A 19,855-nucleotide genomic window follows, 5' to 3' on the forward strand; every position below is an offset into this window, starting at 1 on the left:
TGCCACTATTACAATAATTTTATAGAGATCAAACTCAAGGTGCCACAAATTCAAGGTGCTTAATTTCTATATATAAGAATCAAACTAACTTTTGTCATTGTGGAAGACCTTTAGATTAGTTTGAGACTACTCATGGAAAGGTTAAAAATGTTTTTTTTTTTATACAACTGAAAGCATTTATACATTAGACAAAAACTTAAAATCATTTATGGGCTGTAGAAATTTTAATAAAAAGTTTTTGAATTTTTAATAAAAATTTAACAAAAAAGAAAAATCTACATAAGCAGTTTGAACCAGCACTTCCTGTCTTGACATTGATCAAGCACCAAATCAGCTATCTACCCATTTGATTTGACCCTAAAATTGAACCGACAGAATAATTAGATAACCCATAACTTATGGTAAAACTCAATTTGGGTGCACCATTATTGCCTCTTACCCAAAACACTGATTTTTGTTTTTCCTTTTTTGAGTTTTTTTTTCCTTCCACCAACCGTGAGAGATAAGAAACAGATTGTCCCCAAATAGTCAGTCAAAATTTGTATTGCAAAAGCACAAAAAGCCATATCTTTAGGAAGGTGAGCAAAATCTAAACAAATCAAACAAACAGATGAGACCCCATTGTATCGGACCAGGATCCTCTCGTGAGCTAAGGATGAGGATCCTTCTCATCAAGGGATTTGGGCCGTTGGATGAAAATCCAACGGCTACAAACAGGAGGGTCCCTTTAAAGTTATAATAATTGTAGCCGTTGGATTTTCATCCAACGGCCCACACCCCTTGATGAGGAGGATCCTCATCCTTAGCTCAGGAGAGGATCCTGGTCCATTGTATCGTAGCATGCTGCATGCCACGTATACTCACGTGAATTCTCTATTTTTTTTTTAAATTAGTAAAATTACAAACAAAGTGTTTTTACTTTAATTTCCTGCGTCGAGTTCAAATCATTCTCGTATCTCGTCATTGAACGCTTGGGGGGTGGTGTGAGGTGTCACGACTCACAACTCGAACAGAGCTTAAAGGTTCACAAAGTCAGAATTCAGAAAGGGCTCCTCAAGAAAATGTAAAGGCAGAGAGAGGAGGACATAAAATGTGATAATATTGATAGGAGACGAGGCAACAGCCAACAACAGGTGCTTGGCGTGAAAGCGTCACTTGTGGGGCTTGCAATTGGGAGCCATTTCCTCTTTCTTTTCTTTATTTTCTTCTGAGCGAGATTACATATTTACTTAAAAGTAAAAATAAGATTCGAATGATTCATATTATTAACTTTGCGATTGTATTTTCTTTATACAAATAATATTGAAAAAAAGAGAACTCGAACTCAAGACGATAGTGTAATAAAGAATGTTCTTAATTAACCAAGTTGCAACTTACAACCTGGCTGCTTTACTTTTCTCATGTTTACAACACACTAATATTACAATTACTCTGATTCTCGAGTTATGCGTTTAGTAACACATAAAATAAATAAAAAATATGTATCTTCTAATTACAATCCATAATGCAATACTTGAAAATGTTATAGACAGTTTACTTACCAAGAATAGGTATCACTTTCATTCATGGCTTACCTTTGCATTTAGAAAAAAAGAATGAAACTACCAAATCAAATCTCTACCTACACAAGCAAATTGTTGGTAAAAACTCTAAAATGGCATTTTCTTTTGGCCCAATTTTTTTCTCTCTTTATCATACAAAAAAGACAAGCAAATTTCAGGATATCAAACATTCTTTAGAATTCGTCTTTAGATTCAAACATAGCTAATAATACAACTAGAATATATAATTTTTGTTTCCTACTCACACGAGCCCATATCCTTGCTTTTATATTGACAAAATAAACATTTAAATTCATGACTCTTCCGATTCAAAAAAGATAAATACGTCAACTTGATTAAAAGTGCAAATAATTATATGTTTTATATCTTCTTTCCCGATTCACAACGTTTATAATTCTTATATCTTCTTTCCTAATTCACGAAGTTTTCCATTCCAGTTAACTAAACGTGTTATAATAAAACTCCTAGCCCAAGTTTTAGGTTTTTTAACCCAAAAAAAAATGGAAAAATCAGGACAACCTGCGTGAGCCATTTTGGTAAGCGGCCCCCTCTACTCCAACACATCCCCCTTACCCCTTTGAACCCTCCTCGCCAACACCTAGTGGGTGGTGTTGTTAATTAGTTTTTAATCTAATTTAATTATGTTAATATTCAATTAATTTCAATTTCTTTGTTAGGAAACTGCCCTCTATGACCATTCCTCTTTCTCTGTGGGTTGTTTCGTAAATTAAAGATTACTGTCCTCTTTAATCTCTATTTCTTTCTCTCCTTTTCTCCTTTCAACTTCATTCCATCCACCCAAAGGGCCAAGGCCTCTCCCTTTCCTCCCAACCCCCATTGCTCTCAGTGGGTTTTGTTTTCCATTTTTCTCACCTATTTATATTTTTCTCCAGAAAAATAAACAAAAGAAAGGTCTTTTCATCACCCACCCGGAATATCTGGGCCAGTTCTTTCGATTTTCTGCTCCGGATTGTTTTCATAGATCGGTTTCTTCATCTGGGTATGTTTTGTTTTTCGATTTTGTGCGTTAACTTTTGTGGGTTTTCAATCGGTCGGTTGCTGATATGATTGGATTTGAAAAGACTTGGTTTTTGGATTCTGGGTTTTGTTTTGGTCTTGTTTGTGCTTCTTGTGTTTAATCTCTGCAGCTGGAAATATAAAGGTTGTAACTTTTCCTAACAAACCCAAGATTCTTACTTTGTTATTGGGTTTTTGTTCGTCTGTGTTGTTAACATTTGATGTCTGTTTGTTCTAGGTTGCCCTTTGTCGTTTGATTATGTGAATCACTTTTGATATCATCTGCTTCTGGAATTTGGAATGAGATTTTGGTTTTCGAGGTTTTTGGCCATCCATATTTGACCTTTTCAGTGGGTGAACCGATCTCTAAATTTTTACAAATAGGTTTAATAAGTCATTCTTTGATTATACAGATGATAATTCATTGTGTACCGGGTGTGTGGTCAGTTGCTTGTCCGAAAGCTTGCACCTTTCGATTGTACTGCGTTGTTGTGCTTTAAAGTCTCATGTTTTCAGCTGGTGGGTACCTTAATATATGTGAATTTGATTGCCTCGGAAGTGTTTCAGGAGCGGGTTTAGTTTTTCGATCATTCTTTGCTTTAGCTGTGGGAGTTGGTTTGGCTGGGGTTTTTTATATGTGGGAATGCTTGTGTTTGTATGAATTGAAGGATGCTTGTTTTACCTGATATAGCTGCACATTCAGTCATCCACTCTTTTACTGCAGCAACATGATAATGAACATTTTATCTTGGTGTTCGCCTGCTTTCTGGCCAGGATAGCATGGGTGATTTTTCATTACCTTGTCGCTAGTCTAAGCTTAGCGTGTGTCTACCCATTTGGTCAAGTAGGTGTTCTGGTGTCATTGCAAATACGGATACTAGTCTTTGATTCAACTATCACCCGCCGTGCTCCCACGACACCTACCCAAGAGCTTAGAGTTAAAACATTTTGTTGAAGCATAAGTGAGGGGTTAAAAAGAGTAACATGAAGAAAGGCATTGCCAGTAGGCAACGCAACTCACACTCTAGCTTCTTCCTTCAGTTAGGCATTGAAGTGTTTCACACATGGAACACATAAATGTCCGAGAACAATTTGAACTGTATGGAAAGTTTGCGCTTCACCTATAAAAGAGAAGAAAAAAGTTGTTGCTCTTACTTTTATAGCATAATTTTGCACCTATAACTTACTTTAAAGATATTCAAACTTCATAACCTTTCTTCTACTTTGTTTTGTCAGGTCTGCCAAAGTACAAATAACGTATTATTTATACTGAAGATTTCTTCAAGTTCTTTACATTTCTTTTACAAGAAGATTCATATCAGCCCTAATGCAAGGGCAGAGGGGTACTATTGGTTCCTTGCCTGAATTCCTAGATTTTGACCATGGAAGTGCATCAAACGATGCTGCTCTAGATCAGCAAATTTGCTGGAATAGCACACGGAATCCACGGAATCCTGCAGAAAGGATTCCGGACTATGTACAATCACCCGGTGATATGAATGTTGGGTTTGTGAATTCTATGGGACAGGAGCGACAACACTTGAGTAGATGGTGCCTAGGTGAACCTAGTTCTAGCAACTCACAGAGTGAGGCAAGTACTGATGAGCGGAAACCAGATCTTGGATGGTCATCTTCAGTGGATCCTTGTGTAGAAGCTGCTTCAAGAATAGAGGAGCGACACTATGAATCAACTAATAACCTTTCACTGGACAACAATGTGAATACTTTTTTTACACAAAGTTCCAGTTCTGATGCAATCCCACAGAATCTGAACTTGAATGCAGGTTTTGCGGGCCATGGTGGTGATAATAGTCAAGTAATGGAATGTCCTAACACATTCAAGTATAATGTTTCTGAAAATGAGCAAATTCGCCCTCCTAGCAGTTCTAATTCCTTTATGCTTCCTTCTGGAAGTGCTGGATTTTTAATGGGAGAGAATGATGGCAGATCGGGTAGTTCATTGGAGGGTCGTCGTGTATCTTGTAAAAGAAAGGCCATGGAGGGAAATATAGGGCAGTCTTCTCTAAGTGGAAGTTGCAGTTACTTTCAGCATACAGACAGTGGTGGAAGGACTTCTGTTCCTGCTCACTATAATGCAGTCAGCAGCCTTAGCATATCTACTCCATCAGAACCGGGGAATTCAAGACTTGGAGTAGTTGGGGGAGCACTTACTTCCGACAGCCTTCCTGATTCAAATGTTGGAAGAAGCTCAGAAAGCACTCATAGGAACTTCCGTGTGAGGATAAACCCTTCAAATCAGCAAAATTCTATACACTCTAATAGGTTCTTGACAGGGAGGGCTGCTAGGCATTCTAGTATTTCCTCTTCGAATCATTCACCAAGTCTTCTTCCAGTTGATCATAATATGGACCTGAGACCAGCACCAGCACTAGATAATATGAGTTCACAGAACCAGCCAGTTGTCATCCATGTTCCTGCTTTGCCGCAAAATGTGCAATCGTTGAGATGGAGTGGAGGGTCTAGCTCAAGAACTGGCAGCTTATCAAATTCTGTGGTTTATGGAGACAGAGATGCTCCACAGCCTCCACCACGTGAGGAAGGGAGCTCAAGAAGCATGGCGAGACACATTTTGGATCATCCTATTTTCGTACCAGCAACTGAATTGAGAAATTCAGCTCGGCATCCTGCAGGTGCATCTAACAGAAATTTGCCTGGTGGAAATGCAAGTATTCCTGGTAATGTTGCTTCAGCATCCCGGACTGGCACAAGTTCAGGTGTTAATCCAGCAGCTGCACCTACGTGGGTTCCTCCTCACAATTCTCATCCGCAATTTCCTCGAAGATTATCTGAATATGTTCGCCGATCATTATTTTCTGGTTCTGGTAGTGAGCCTGGGAGTCAGGGCACTAATTATTTGCCTCTGCATTCGGGTCCTGCATCATCACCAGAGGTTGAGAGTTCATCTGGTACTGGTAACCAAAGTCATCATCGGTCTCACCCAAGGTCAGCATCTTGGATGGAGAGACATGGCGATGGTGGACTTGGACTTCCATATTCATTACGGACTTTGGCTGCTGCAGGCGGTGAAGGAAGTAGCAGGCTGGTATCTGAGGTGTGTTGTAGAACTCTCTCTGGCTGAGGTTTTTCTTTCAGAATATTTTTTTTTATCCCATTATTTAAAGTATTTTGATGAGAGGTCGCACTTGGTGCGATGGCAAGTGCCTTCGTCCATGAGCAGTAGGTCTCGGGTTCGAGACTTGGGAGCAGCCTCTCCATAAAATGGGGGTAAGGCTAGCCGACATTCACCTCTCCCAGACCCTGCGTAAAGCGGGAGTCTTGTGCACTGGGTACGACCTTTTATTTAAAGTATTTTGATGAATATCAGGGAGAACCCACATTTGTGCGTAATCACCTATTGATGTGATACCATCAGATGTCTGAATATAATTATGACCACAATGATACGGGATATGCAATCACTTTATCCTTTTAGTCAATCATGAATGTTCAAAAAAAAAGATAAATTTTTCAGTCCTTTAAATCATTTATGTTTCTAACCGTTTATGTGATTTGTCATCTTCAACTGGTTACATCATAATTCTTGTTATTCAAGTTTTCTGTTACTCTAATGCTGCTAAATTTATATTATTTTGCTAGTTATGGGAAAAAGAGATATTCATCTAAACTTTATGAAGTTTTTCTTCTCTCTTTAGCAGATTTGCAATGTCCTGGGTCTCATGCGAAGGGGTGAGAGCTTGCGATTTGAGGTTAGAATTTTATTTGCTTATATTGAAGCACCTCAGTATACTCGCAGTTTTGAAAAAGAATCTGTCTTGATAAGGCACAAATGCCTTATTCTCGATACGGGATTCTGGTTTTGGAAGTTTAAGGCATATATATCCTTTCCTTATATATTTGGGGACTCAATGTTTCTGTTTTCATGTTTAAGAAATAAGAATATCATAACTAAAGGCTGTTAACAGATGTGAGAATTTTCTTTTTAGAATTGTGGTCTGACATTTGGCTTGTACTTCTTTGTGTCAGGATGTTATGATTCTTGATCAGTCAGTCCTTTTTGGGGTGGCAGATATTCACGACCGACATAGAGACATGCGACTTGATGTTGATAACATGTCTTATGAGGTAATTGATTCACCCAACCTTCCGCTTCCTCAAAAGATACAATAACAGTCTGCTCCCCTATTGGTAGAAATGAGATTATTGAGACATAAAAATCTGATTATTGTAGGAATTATTGGCTCTGGAAGAGCGTATCGGAAACGTGAACACTGGATTAAGTGAAGAAACCATATCAAAGCGCTTGAAACATAAGAAGTATATTGCAGTAGGATCTTCGGCAGATACAGAGCCATGCTGTGTATGCCAGGTAATGACCGCATAATGCTCAATCTGTGTTACATTTTCATGTTTTTGCTATGCTTGATTTATATATACTGTTAATATGCAGGAGGAATACAATGGTGGAGAAGATCTTGGAACGCTCGAATGCGGACATGATTTCCACAGCGAGTGCATAAAACAATGGCTGATGCACAAGAATTTGTGCCCCATCTGTAAAACTACAGCCCTGGCAACATGAGGTCGACGACGTCAAATGTTTTTGCAGGCTAGTTTTTCTTCAAATTAGGTAAGGAGGGTTGCTTATGGAATCAGTCTGCCTACATATGGGCTCACTGAGTCCCAATGCCTCGATGCTTTCACCTTTCCGTGTTGGTCGAGTTGAAGTTGGTCCAAAGCACTACTTCAAGCGCCGAGCGGAAAATTACCTTAATTATTTTTTATTTTATTTAAAACCAGGCCTCTTATTGGAGGCATCACATTTCGAAGTTGGAAAAGCAAAACTGATACTGACTTTTCATTTTATCAATGAATGATTAGGCTTCTATGTTTTTTTGTTATGGTTTGATCCTGTTTCTGCTGCTGGTTCTTTGATATACCTATAGGTTTCAAGATCTCGAATTCCTTTTCGGAGGGCTTGATAGAAAACGTAACTAGTTCTAGGATTTTTGTTTCTCTGTTTCGACTTACTTTGCAATTCCTTGGTGCTGCAGCAGAGGGTTGTTCAAGGTTTATTTGTTCAATCTATGCAATGCAGACATGTCTTGGATCTTAATCTTTACTACTAGGCTCCCATTTTGATATTTTTGCTTAATTAGGCTCATCTTTTGGTCTTACGTGCAAACAACTAAGGGCTTGTTTGAGACTGTACTATTAGGAATCACTTCTGCTTGTAAGTGCTTTTGGTCTAAGTGTTTTCAGTATTAGTGTCAAATTTTATTAAAAATCCAAGTGTTTGAGACTAATTGTGTAGGAATCACTTATGCTCATTAGTGCTTTTAGTATAAACATGACCAGTTTCATTACAAAACCAAGTGCTTCTTGACAAAGTACTTGGAGGTGACATAGTAAATACTTTAGGAGACGCTTTTACGACTAAGAAGTGATTTTAAGGTTTTTTGCTAGATGTGGTTAGAAGCGCTATAGTTGTCAGAAAGTGCCTTAACCGTACAAGAAGCAATCTCAAACATGCCTTAATGTGGTCCAAGCATAGTGGAAGTGTAGCTGTGAACTAGGTTTGCTGGTTCCCTTGTAACTTGTTGGCTTTGCCGGTCCCTTTGTAATGATGAGTAGGTTTATAATTAGATTGACACCCGGTTGGATTAACGTATCATACTCATTGCAAATCATAATGGAACTTCACATCAATCGAGCAAAACCTCGAAAAACTCAAAGCTTTAATCAAGCTCATGAATCAAGATGTTGATATCATTCACAATTTCACATGCTGGTATAATCACGTTGATGTTTGATCGTGGTTGGGAACCTTTGGATCCAATTAAATTGCAGAACAAGAAACGTGGGGAATGTTCTTGTGCCCTTGAATTTTCTACCTTCCTTTTTCCTTGTGAGTTTCTCTTAGGTCACTTTTTAGGGCGTGTTGGCAAACCCTAGTGAATTTTTCTTGTTAGGGAAAAAAGAGAAGGGATTTGAAATCGTGTGATGCAGAGGTTGTAGGTAGCAGGCAAGAACACGCCACTGAAAAGGAAGGGAGCCTCGGGAGTTGCACCTTTTGGTGTCCCCTTATTAAATTCTACAGGCAAAGGTGACGTTTTTGGTTGGATAAGACGGTGGAGGAGTGCATGTTGTGTTTGACTTTAACCTATTCGGACGTTGAACAATGCACATATTCTAGGGTTTATTGCAAATTTGGCCCCAAAATTTTTGGTGCATTTTCGCTTTGGTCTTTCAAATATTTTGCGTCCTAAGTTAGGAGAGGTTTTTCAAAATGCCCGGAACATGGGTTGTACGATATATGTTAATATACAAGTAGTTCTAAGTTTTTGTTTTTTTTTTGTTTTTCAAGTATCCCTCTACTTGTATAATGACATACGGCGTATGTGTCCATATTCCAGGTACACTGAAAAAAATTTCCCAAGTAAGCGGCTTCAATTATGGAAGTAGTTGCAAGTGGCCATTTATCATAGTGGTGAAAATGTGTTGAACCATTGCATGACGACATGAGTTCAAACCCCGTTGGTAACTAATCTAACAAAATCTATCGTTTGATAAAAATAAATAAAAATTGTAGAAGTAGTCACGTTTAGAGGTGGGGTATATTGTCCAATTCAGACCAACTGATTAGGTTTAGTTCTGTTTGTTTCATACTTGAAACAACATTGACTTACGAGCCGAAGAGTTATTCATGTAGTTCGACTACAGATTTGAACAACTAACTAGCGGCTTAAAAGCGAATTGATCTATTCCATGATCTTTACATCCCTTGTTTTTATAATTATGTTTCCTCATGGTTTAATGCAATTGGCATAATCGTCAATGGTTGATAGTATTGAAAAATGCTCAAACTTATAAATTAGCTGTAGCATTACCCAACACACAAGCCAAAGCGCCCCTAGCGCAAGACTAAACATGAATCATGTGTGATCACTTATGTTAATTTTTGTGATTAGGCCTCACTGTCATCCTTTTAAATTGAGATTTTAAAGTTTGAAAACTAAAGTGAAACAACTAAAAAAATTGTGCTTAACTATGATCCGATATGGTAAATAACAGAAAACGAGGGGCGGCGGTCTGCAATATACATAAAATAATGGGAAACTCCACAAATTTATGAAAAAATAAATGGAAATTTCTGCGATGATGACGTCAACATGTGACTGAGCATTTGACAATTAGCGCGGGAGAGTAATCAAATTGTGAGCTTTACAGGTTTAAACCTTCTTTTAAAAGAGTTTCATGGAAATTGGCAATCACGGAGGCACAGCACAGAATAAGAAGAGAGAGAAAGACATAGGAGAGAGAGAGAGAGGCAGAGCAGCGAGGGCGAATTGGGAACGATTCTAACAACAAACAAAAACCTCACCGTCTCCGGCTGAGCAGCGGCAGCTCTGTGAAATTGTTTGATTTTTTCTCGGGTTCTGAAGGGTTACGAATTTCAGCTATGGCGGATCTGTACGGATCAGCGCCGGACTCGGAAGAAATCTCGAACATTATCAGCGAGCTCCTCCACGGTCACGGCTCCTCCGCTTCCTCAGCCTCTTCTAGCATGCCCTTTAAGCCCACTTACATGCACCTGCTGCATTCGTCAGTGCCGCTGCCACTCCAGGCGGCGACGCAGTCCGAGTTCTTGATTCCGGAGGCCAGGCATGAGGATCATGGCCGGTTTGCTCAATTGGTGGACCGGTCTGGCACGGACCAGCGAGTAGTGGGAGGAAATTCGAACTCTGCTGGTGTGTTGGAGTCGTCGTCCGGGTTCTACTTCTCCGATTCCGGTGGCTACTTCACGGCGGAGGTGAAAGAAGGTATGGGGCCTGATGGGAGGAGGATTTCGTCTGAGAATGATCTCGGCGACTTTAGCTGTGACAGTGAGGTACTTCCCATTTTCTTCTTTTGAATTCTGTTTGGTTGCTGAGAAACTTTGGTGGAAAATTTGAAGGAACCACTAAAAAGAGAGAGAGAAAATAAAAGAGAACTTTTGTTGTGTTAATTCTGTTTGTTTCCGTTTGTTCAACCTTAATTGCATAGAAATTTGAAATCTTTGTGGGATTTGGTGGAATTAGAAGGGTCTGGAGGAGGCGCCGGACGTGCAATTGAACTCAGCGCCTCCGCGGAGTTCATCGAAGAGGAGCAGAGCTGCCGATGTCCATAATATGTCGGAAAAGGTTGGATCTTTTTTCATTGTGTATGAAGGTTTTCGATTCGAGTATGTAGAAATTGGGATTTTGATTTCTGGGTTGTAAATTTGATTGGTTGACAGAGGAGGAGGAGTAGGATTAACGAAAAGATGAAAGCTTTGCTGAACCTGATTCCGAATTCTAACAAGGTACTCTTTTCCAAAAGTTTCTACAGCCTTTTGTGTGCTTTATTTTTCAAATTATCGTATTAGTCTTTTGTTCTTTTTTGTTTATAAGGAGACGAGGATTATGCGAGATTAGCTACTTAATAACACGCGAAATTTGATCATGTGCTTTTGTTAGACGGATAAGGCTTCGATGCTGGATGAAGCAATCGAGTATTTGAAGCAGCTCCAGCTTCAAGTACAGGTAAGATGGTTTTCACTGTTTTCGGAATAGAATTCTGATGACATTAAAACCATTTGCTTTTGATATCCCTTCAAAGATTAGCCATCTTGAGTATTATTAATCTTCAGCTATGCACTGATGGTCTGTTTGTCTAAATTCAAATTTAGAATGTATTTTATTGAGTGCTATTGTTGCTGCTTGGTCCGGCAATAAGATGCGGCACCATTAAGACTGGGCTCTGAAGCAGAACTGAGTAAACATGACTTATCAGATTATAGAAATTGTTGAATAGTTTAGAATTATCGAAATACTACACTGCTCTTGGTGAAGCATTTATGTGAAGCTGATTCATGCCAGACTGAACAAGCCCGACTAAACTGTGCTGCAGTACTTCTTAACAAACAGCAAATGGCCCAACATTTGCTTTGGGGGAAACATGGTAGACTTCAAAAAGTGTTAATCATAAAGTTCTGAGTAAAAAATAGGAAACTTTAACGAAAAGCACCCGGTACTGTTCACTTTAACAAAAAACCACATTTTTACACTAAAAAGTCAATTCTGGTACTATTCACTTTACCCTTTATTTTGTTCTTATCATTAAAATTCAAAGTTTTCAAGTCATTTTCATTAGTTTTCCTTAAAAAATATTGATAGCCTATATAACGTGTCATATGGTATGCATTGTTATTTTAGCATTGTTCTGGCATACTCGTTCGACAAACAAAAAGTGTTGCTTTGATTCATGGTAGAAGCCACTGAACTAATCTGACAGACAAATTTGGCTGCCTTGAAAGCTGTAGGACCTGCTTGTCTTTCATGCATGTTCTGGCGTTATATCAAGTATGCTGTATTTCCGTGGCTTAGACATCTTTGTCTTTCGGTCTTACCATGTGGTTTAGGAATGAAGGTCATCATGCGCCAAACTCAGATAACATTAACCTTGCAAGCTGAACATAGTGACACCTATGTTCTGTGGCGATACACCATTTTATTTTCAACGCAAATCATCAAATCTAAAGAGGGAAAAGTTGATTAATTGGACTGTAACAGTATTTGGGTGTTCTCTGAATGATTTATGGCGTTCTATCTGTTGCCTTTAAGAGGGACATCATGTGCCCCATGGCTAAGTAGGTTGTGTGACTTGTGTTTAGTGCATGAGTTAACGCTGATGTACTCTTTGCTTCTGATTACACTTGCAGATGTTAACGATGAGAAATGGATTGAGTTTGCATCCAATGTGCTTACCAGGAGCCATGCAGCCTATGCAGTTGCCTCATATGGGATTAAGCTTTGAAGAAGGAAGTAATAAATTCCCAAAATCCAGCAAAGGAATAAACCCTTTTTACGGAAGTGGAGAGAACTCAATGCAATCTGCTTTCAATTTATCCGCTGGATACATGATCTCAAATCCACCAATGGTCATACCCTCAGTTGCAAATGTCCCGACTTCAGAACCCACATTTGGTTTTGAACCATCGGTTCAAGCTCACTACAGACTCTTCAGTGTCCCCTCATCCTCTAAGGTAACTCCAGCATGAATTTCAGAAGTAACTTATCAGAATTTTGAGAACTAATGCAGATCATTTCCTTTCTCCGTGAAGGAACTCTTCAGTGACGGTGAACCACAATCAAAAGTAGATACCATTCGGACAGGGAAAAACTCTTCATCGGATGTTGATGTATGAGATTGCAGCCTGTTTTCATACAGTTCTTTTTCTTCAACCAAGCAAGAGACTATCATCGTCCTCGTTCATATACTTTGATTAGGTTATAAATTGTTAGTATTTTGCGAAGTGTAACAAGTTGACGCGATTGTCGGATTTCTACTGTTGATGCTTCTTAACTTGTATAAAAATACTTGGTACCAGTCTTGGTATTTATAAAGCCATGGTCTTTTCCTAGCTTTAGATTGATGGCTCAACTGCTGTAGTTCATGATCAAAATAAACGCTTCTAGTATGCACCGAGATCTTTGGCCGCACATCAGCACTTCATTCATTTTGTGTATGCTATATACCGGAGCATGGTAAAATTCTTGCCAAATCAAATCTCAATTATATATAGTGACTTTGAAGTATCAACACGAAGGCCATTGAAACGAGGACAAGGGAGATGATGAAGTTTCCTTTGCCCCCGTTTCGGTTTCAGAAGTTTCTTTTCTTTTGATACACATATCATAACGGCCGTTAAATGCATTTCACAATCAATTCACCCTCCAACTTCATTCAATTTACCAACATGCCATTATACACTTGGTTATTTTGGGGCCAAACAAAAGTGACCATGGTTTGATAAACACACATTTAGAAGGTGACCTACATGATCTAAGTTCAATTCGTTATATGAAAAGAAAAACCAAATTCATAATTGGAGTTTATTAGTTATGGGACAGGCATTCGTTGTCAATCTTTTATCAATAATACGTGGATATGATTGTTGCAGATAAATCATACCTACATATCATCAATACATTTTCGACAATATCAAAGTACTAGCTATAAAAAGTTTAAAACAAGGTAAATGTTTGAAGAACAATTTTTCTCTAAATCAGTACCTTCTTTGAGGGAGATTTTAAACTTGAATGCATAAGAGATAGCACATCTGAGCTAACTAATGTAGCTACATACGCCTACTTATACACGTTAAGAGTTTCGTTTTCTTGGTCACCTAGTGGCAGAGGCGGATGCGTGTATGGACCTGGGTGGTCTCGGGACCGCCCGGAAGTCCGAGGAAGCGCTTGTGAGAACCTCTGAGGACAACCCAACAGTCTGGGTAGGTTGAAGAGAGAAGACCACCATGGCTGTGCAGATGTTGTGCAACATAAGTTTTGAATCAAGAAGAAAGACCACCATGACTTTGATGTTCTTGGACCTTGGTTCCAATGAAGAAGAAATACTTTCTCTCTTCATTTCCCAGGTGACTAACTCCCCTTTTTTCTTCTTCCTTTTTTAATCGTTTTCAAATCAAGTTGTGCTACCTATCATTCTAATTAAGAAAGGGATGGTGCATTACTCAACCCACACTTTTTATACCATATGTTTGACACCATTACTTCTTTTAAAATTCACTATAAATCTATATAACATCATGAAAAATATTCCATAAAGTATTACAAACTCGTAATCACGTAAACTTTCATCTCATACCATCAAATTCACAAAAATACTAAAGCAAAAATTATGATAGTTTTTTTATGTTATATGTTAAATAATAAACCTAAGTAAAATTGTGTTTTCAAATTCTCGATACAAATGTAGTTTTTTAATTAAAAATAGATACTTATTTATATAATATACAATAAATTTACTTAAATCTGCTTAATCTCTGCCTAGACACTGTCTAAGCACATAGAAACAATGTCCCAACCCACCACCCGACTAGTACATATTGTATCTTGATTATGACCACCCGATATATAATCCTTGATCCGCCACTGCCTAATGATCAAGATTTACGTACTGCTCCTGCGCTAAGTTAAAATATTTAAGAGTGAGGGATGGTGTGATTCGGTAATAAGAAGCGCGAATGAGGGTGAAAGAGTAAACGGAATAGGGGAGGGCCCCGAGGCTTAAGAAATCGTTTTCGAAAAACGGCATATAACGGCATTCGTCTCATGATTGTATTTTGTTGTGTACGTAAAGAGAGAGAGAGAGAGAGCGCCCATCCAAATAACGTCCTCAAAAGCCCGCCACCTTCCGTCGCCTTCCTCCTGTTTGTGAAAACGTCCCACTGAAGCTCTTAACCAAATCTTCTCTCTCTCTCTCTCTCTCTATATATATATATATATATATGTATGTATAAAAAGATTTAATTCGGACAAAATAGGTTACCCATGTCTTGTTTAGAGAAAAAATCTATCTGGGCTTTTCCCAATTCAAGAACTTGCAGTGGTGGTGGTGATGAATTGTTGAAGCTGGAAAATGTGAGCTCTAGTTGCCCCACTCCTACAAATCCAGTGGAGAAGAAAGAGGTGGTGGAGATCACAGAAAGCAGTGACAAGGCTGGTGGGCCTGGCGGCCGCGCTGGTGGTGAATCGGATCATGGGGTACACACTTGGACTGAGAGGGAAAGAAGGAAGAAGATGAGGAATATGTTCTCTAGCCTTCATGCTTTGCTTCCTCATCTTCCGGCTAAGGTAATAATATTCATATTCAAATCCAATTTGTTTAACTAATTAGATCATGAAACATTTTCAAAGCTTAATTTATGGGACTTTCAAGCACTAAACCCAACTTACTCTTTGTAGCTAAGCTAAGGTGCGTTCTTTTATTAGATGAACCATGGTACTTTTGTTTGCTGGTTTGAGTTGGATCAGTTGATTAGGAAAATTCTAATGCTCCATTGCATTAAGTTCGAATCATACTCGTCGAAGATTATAGTAGTTTACAACATCACATGCTAGTTACGGCATGGGTTACTAATTTGAACATAATCTATTTATTGATTTAGCTCAAAATGTACTCTGTTATGTTCTAAATTAGTTTCTAAGAGAGGTTAAGGAGTACTATTGATTAAGATTCAGTAATCATTCGAGCAGTAAATCCCGGAATGGGAACTACAGAATTAAGAAGAAAAAGAAGATCAAGGCTAATATATGTTATTTTTCGATGATTTTGCAGGCAGATAAGTCTACCATTGTTGATGAGTCAATAAGATACATCAAGTCTCTTGAACATATTCTCCAAACAACACAAACACAAAGGCTTGACAAATTTTCTGCATTGCCAGCATCATATAGAGAGTTAACTTGTGATACAAGGGAAGCGTTTTTGGCTGATCATTTTCATCAGGGAGCACAAACATCAATCAACTTGGCATTGCCGGCTGCTCTTTCGCCACCGCCTGCTTCCTTCCAGACGTGGTTTTCCCCAAACGTTGTCATGAACATGTCCGGTAACGATGCTCAGATCAGCGTTTGTTCACCACCGAAGCTAGGGATGTCGACTACTTTGTTTTACATACTGGAGAAGCATAAGCTGGATGTAGTATCTGTTCACATCTCCTCGGATCGATGTCGTTGCATGTACATGATCCATGCTCAAGTAAGTAGACTAAGAATCCATATATGAGCACTTAGCTTGCATGTTAATTCCATTAGCAAGCCAAATGATCAATTGATCATTAGTTAGTTAATCAGCTGTCTAATTACGCATTATTTTCGTTCTGGGCTGGTCAGGTGGGCGGAGCTTGTGATAATTTTCCGGAGGCATTGTCAGTGGAGGACACATTCAAGCTAGCAGCAAGTGAAATGAACTTGTGGCTCTTGTCACGTTGATCCGTTATATACTTGATAGTGTGATTACCACCTTGCTAGAATAGAACTTGAAGAAGCTAGGAAAATTCAGCTTTTATTAGAAGTGCTTTTAGGAAAAATGTTGTGGATGTTATATGTGTTTGCTGATGGCCTTTAAAATTGAGCTTTTCCTTCCATCTTAGCTACAACTAGAATTCTTCTCCTTCAGTTAACTCAAGTTGTTCTGTAGTCTTGCTGGTGTTTCTCGGCCAAGAGCATGTAAGCCCAATGGGCTGTAGTTGTTCTGATTCGGGCTGTGCGCTATTTCTCTGCTTATTTTTGCTCAAAAGCACTTTTAGTAGAAGTAGAACGTAATAGAAACTTTACAGAACTTCCCAATGTTTCCTGAAAATTTAAAAAATTTCACCAAAATTTTTAGTGCTTTTAAACTCGTAAACACTTCAATTTTTAGTTGTCTGAAAGCGTTTTTACTTCTTTCGTGACTCAAGTGCGGAGATTGTACTGAAGCCAATATTTACCATCATATTCGAAACTATTACTAGACATGTCTCAATCCTTGAGGCAATGAGGATATTGAGGAGGTGATATGCCCCCTAGTCACACGGCTAGTACACTGTTTGGTCACATCATAACTTTGGTTTTATGTGTTTTTCTCTCTCAATTAAAAGGTGTCCCAAAAAAAGTGTGCACCTCCCTTTATTTTAAGGGGAAAAAAATGTGTCTCTCATTTACTTCCAAACCTAACTTTGATGTCCAAATGGAGCATGTAAAATATTGGCAAATGCTAACAATGATCTCGGAATATGACACCAAACCACCCCTTGTGCAAATGTGTTAGATTGTGACTCGTTTCAAATAATATGCTTTTAATTACATACGCAAGTTAAGCTAATTGGTTTAGTAATTGTGTCAGTTTCTTTTTATGCTTGAGTTGAAATTTCTTTTCTACTACAAAGTAGTTCATAATATTATTATGGAAAAAACAAACGCATCAATAATTCACTTTAGTCCTGAAATCTAAACTGTAGTGTACAAAATAATAGCTCATACTTCTAAACCCTTTCCATATAAAATTGTCTCTAAAATGTTATCTACTTTGTCAAATCGTTTTGGTGAAATATAGGACTTTGTTTTCCTGGTCGATGTAGAAAAGTAGTCACTACTACGGTGCACTAATAGTTTTTGAACAATACTTGGCCACTCAAAAGATGAGTAGGAGTTTTTCCTCAAAGTTGTTTGTTGGTGATTCTAGAATTTCATGTTCATGATCCGAACTATTCATATTACAAATCACTCTATAAAGATCACCTCTGCAAAAAAAAAAAAAAAACAATTAAAATAAGGTCGTTTAGTTATCGAATTGTAAAAACAAATGAATGGAATTGGTGAAAGCATTACAAACCGTCTATATATTTGCTACAGTAAATTGACTAAATGATCATTCTTTTAATATTTTTTTTGCAGATATGATCTTTACAAAGTAATTCATAATATAAATATTTCTAATTATAAGCAAAACACTCTATGATTCAATCACCAAGAATTTTGAATAAAAATTTCTACTCATCGTTGAATAGCCAAGCATTGTTCGTAATTTTTTTGACAAATCTAAACGCTTGGTGATGATGTCGATGCACATAAACAAACACTCAGAAGATTTAAAACTTGAGAAACGTAATTGAAGAGTATAGCACAAGAGCAAGAGCTTTCGCCAGCTAACGGCCTCACTGGACTTCAAGCCCACTTTTCACAAGTGTCCAGTTCTTTGTGGACCCATATAAAACAGCCCATTTGATGTTAACCCCAATAATCCAAATCCCTAATCCCAATCAATCTCAATCCTAATCCTAATCCTAATCACATTTATAATCTAACTTGGGATCAGTTAAATTATAATTAAGTATCCCACAAGAGTCAAACACAAAGTTCCATAACATTGCAAGAAGAAAATAATAAAACAATTAAAACAATAAACAATTCATTTATGGCGTCCCCCACAATTTTAATATTTATTTTCTTTTTCCTGAATTAGTGGACTGGCCAATTATTTTCTTTTGTTTTATGATCGACAGTGTTATAGGGAGTTAGATATTTAATTATTAAAAAAGAAAAAAAATCAGTAAAAATTGAATCGACATTATCGTTTATATGCATAATAATTTTTCACCACCGCACTAAAACGTCATCCGATAATCAGAAGTTTCTTAATTGTTTCCTAAAATAATAAAAAAAATGTAAAACCGAGACGAGAATCGAGATCCCATTAACATAACTGGAACCTTTGAATGGAAAACTAGTGACACCATATCCAATGAACAAAGAAAGTCAGTAGCCCACGGGATTTGAATCAAAGATGATCCAAATCCTAGCTCACGGGCCATGACCATAATGACCATATTTAATTATAATTAAAATGTAGTAATTAATACTTTGAACTCTTATACTAAAAATACTAACCGCCAAATCAGCAACCGATACTTATACTAATATACGAAAGTTCGAGGAGCAAATTAGATTAGATACACCAATAGTTCTAATAACTTGTAGGCAACGTCTAAAATATCGATGATATCGGAAATATCGGTAGTTCAAAAATACGAAAATTTCGATGAAAATATCGGAATATTATTAATATTGATAAAAATTGAATAAAAACCACGGAAATTATAAGAAAAACTTAGAAAATTTTATTGAAACTTTGTAGGATGTTTATTTAGTCAATTATCTATTAGTGTATCACAAAAAATTGGAAGGAAATGCATTGCATGATGAATTTAACTGATTTAAGTTGATTATATAGTGCGCTGGCAAACATTGTGAGTGTAGAAAATATATAGTAATTAATGAAATAAGTTTAAACACACCATAATCATTTATATATAATAAATTAGTACAATATTTTACACTTTATACATTGCATGGTTAGATACATGAGTGACTTAGTACCATATAGAGTTCCTATCAAGGTCTAAAATATCAATGATATCGGAAATATCGGTAGTCTAAAAACACGAAAAATTCAATGAAAATATCGGAATAATATCTATATTTTAGACCTTGCTTGTAGGTAGTAGATATTAACGTCGTACTATTAATTATGCAATGGTATAACTAATGTGTTAGGTATCTCACTTGAAGATTGTAATACTTAATTGCATATGTACGCAGAGATAATGTCCGTAAATCTTTAAATGGTGCCACGTGCACATATCAATTAGGCGCCCAAAAACGAATCCGGGTCTTCTTTGTATGTACGTGGGTTCGTGAATCGTGTCCGTTCATTATATATTGGATAGTCAGAAATAATTTTAAAATTATTTATTTAAAATTAAACGAACAAAAACTGAACAGACACAATTAACGAATTCTCAGAATCCTACAAGTAGAATCTAGAAAGAATTCTGATGACTCAAAAACGACTGACATTAACATTTTTTTCAGGATTAAACATAGTTAACGTGTAAAAGCTACATTTATTGCTCTGCTGGGGACAGAGTATCT

General features: G+C 37.5%; 3 protein-coding genes across 8 annotated transcripts; all 3 read left to right on the forward strand.

Moving 5' to 3' along the window:
• The first annotated feature begins 2,145 nt into the window (after window positions 1–2,145).
• LOC103441105 (probable E3 ubiquitin-protein ligase RHG1A) lies at window positions 2,146–7,459 on the forward strand. 2 transcript variants are annotated; one of them, XM_008379802.4, is made up of 6 exons: window positions 2,146–2,562; window positions 3,816–5,652; window positions 6,254–6,307; window positions 6,585–6,683; window positions 6,790–6,927; window positions 7,009–7,459. In XM_008379802.4, the coding sequence occupies exons 2-6, from the start codon at window positions 3,907–3,909 to the stop codon at window positions 7,138–7,140; spliced, it is 2,169 nt and encodes a 722-aa protein (XP_008378024.3). In that variant the 5' UTR covers window positions 2,146–2,562; window positions 3,816–3,906; the 3' UTR covers window positions 7,141–7,459. The 2 variants fall into 2 exon arrangements, with proteins under 2 accessions (XP_008378024.3, XP_008378025.3); XM_008379803.4 differs by having other exon boundaries at window positions 2,238–2,562; window positions 6,257–6,307.
• A 2,318-nt stretch (window positions 7,460–9,777) lies between these two features.
• On the forward strand, window positions 9,778–13,008 carry LOC139198353 (transcription factor SPATULA-like). 5 transcript variants are annotated; one of them, XM_070826985.1, is made up of 6 exons: window positions 9,778–10,449; window positions 10,643–10,741; window positions 10,837–10,902; window positions 11,057–11,122; window positions 12,301–12,624; window positions 12,703–13,008. In XM_070826985.1, exons 1-6 carry the CDS (start codon window positions 10,021–10,023, stop codon window positions 12,784–12,786), a joined length of 1,068 nt encoding a protein of 355 aa, XP_070683086.1. In that variant the 5' UTR covers window positions 9,778–10,020; the 3' UTR covers window positions 12,787–13,008. The 5 variants fall into 5 exon arrangements, with proteins under 5 accessions (XP_070683086.1, XP_070683089.1, XP_070683085.1 ...); XM_070826988.1 differs by having other exon boundaries at window positions 12,714–13,008; XM_070826984.1 differs by having other exon boundaries at window positions 9,800–10,449; window positions 10,640–10,741.
• A 1,718-nt stretch (window positions 13,009–14,726) lies between these two features.
• On the forward strand, window positions 14,727–16,528 carry LOC139198464 (transcription factor bHLH95-like). Its single transcript, XM_070827257.1, has 3 exons — window positions 14,727–15,235; window positions 15,720–16,142; window positions 16,277–16,528. Exons 1-3 carry the CDS (start codon window positions 14,933–14,935, stop codon window positions 16,373–16,375), a joined length of 825 nt encoding a protein of 274 aa, XP_070683358.1. The 5' UTR covers window positions 14,727–14,932; the 3' UTR covers window positions 16,376–16,528.
• The last annotated feature ends 3,327 nt before the right edge of the window (window positions 16,529–19,855 follow it).

This window comes from Malus domestica, chromosome 08 (genome assembly GCF_042453785.1).
Source record: "Malus domestica chromosome 08, GDT2T_hap1".
Taxonomy (NCBI): Eukaryota; Viridiplantae; Streptophyta; class Magnoliopsida; order Rosales; family Rosaceae; genus Malus; species Malus domestica.

What these genes read in the sequence shown, in the direction of transcription:
- LOC103441105 (XM_008379802.4), top strand. Translation starts at nt 3,907, where the DNA reads ATGCAAGGGCAGAGGGGTACTATTGGTTCCTTGCCTGAATTCCTAGAT. An exon ending in TTGATAACATGTCTTATGAG is followed by an intron (nt 6,684 to 6,789) that starts GTAATTGATTCA and finishes TGATTATTGTAG; the next exon opens with GAATTATTGGCTCTGGAAGA. An exon ending in AGCCATGCTGTGTATGCCAG is followed by an intron (nt 6,928 to 7,008) that starts GTAATGACCGCA and finishes GTTAATATGCAG; the next exon opens with GAGGAATACAATGGTGGAGA.
- LOC139198353 (XM_070826984.1), top strand. Translation starts at nt 10,021, where the DNA reads ATGGCGGATCTGTACGGATCAGCGCCGGACTCGGAAGAAATCTCGAAC. An exon ending in ACTTTAGCTGTGACAGTGAG is followed by an intron (nt 10,450 to 10,639) that starts GTACTTCCCATT and finishes TGGTGGAATTAG; the next exon opens with AAGGGTCTGGAGGAGGCGCC. An exon ending in TCCATAATATGTCGGAAAAG is followed by an intron (nt 10,742 to 10,836) that starts GTTGGATCTTTT and finishes ATTGGTTGACAG; the next exon opens with AGGAGGAGGAGTAGGATTAA.
- LOC139198464 (XM_070827257.1), top strand. Translation starts at nt 14,933, where the DNA reads ATGTCTTGTTTAGAGAAAAAATCTATCTGGGCTTTTCCCAATTCAAGA. An exon ending in TTCCTCATCTTCCGGCTAAG is followed by an intron (nt 15,236 to 15,719) that starts GTAATAATATTC and finishes ATGATTTTGCAG; the next exon opens with GCAGATAAGTCTACCATTGT. An exon ending in TGTACATGATCCATGCTCAA is followed by an intron (nt 16,143 to 16,276) that starts GTAAGTAGACTA and finishes TGGGCTGGTCAG; the next exon opens with GTGGGCGGAGCTTGTGATAA.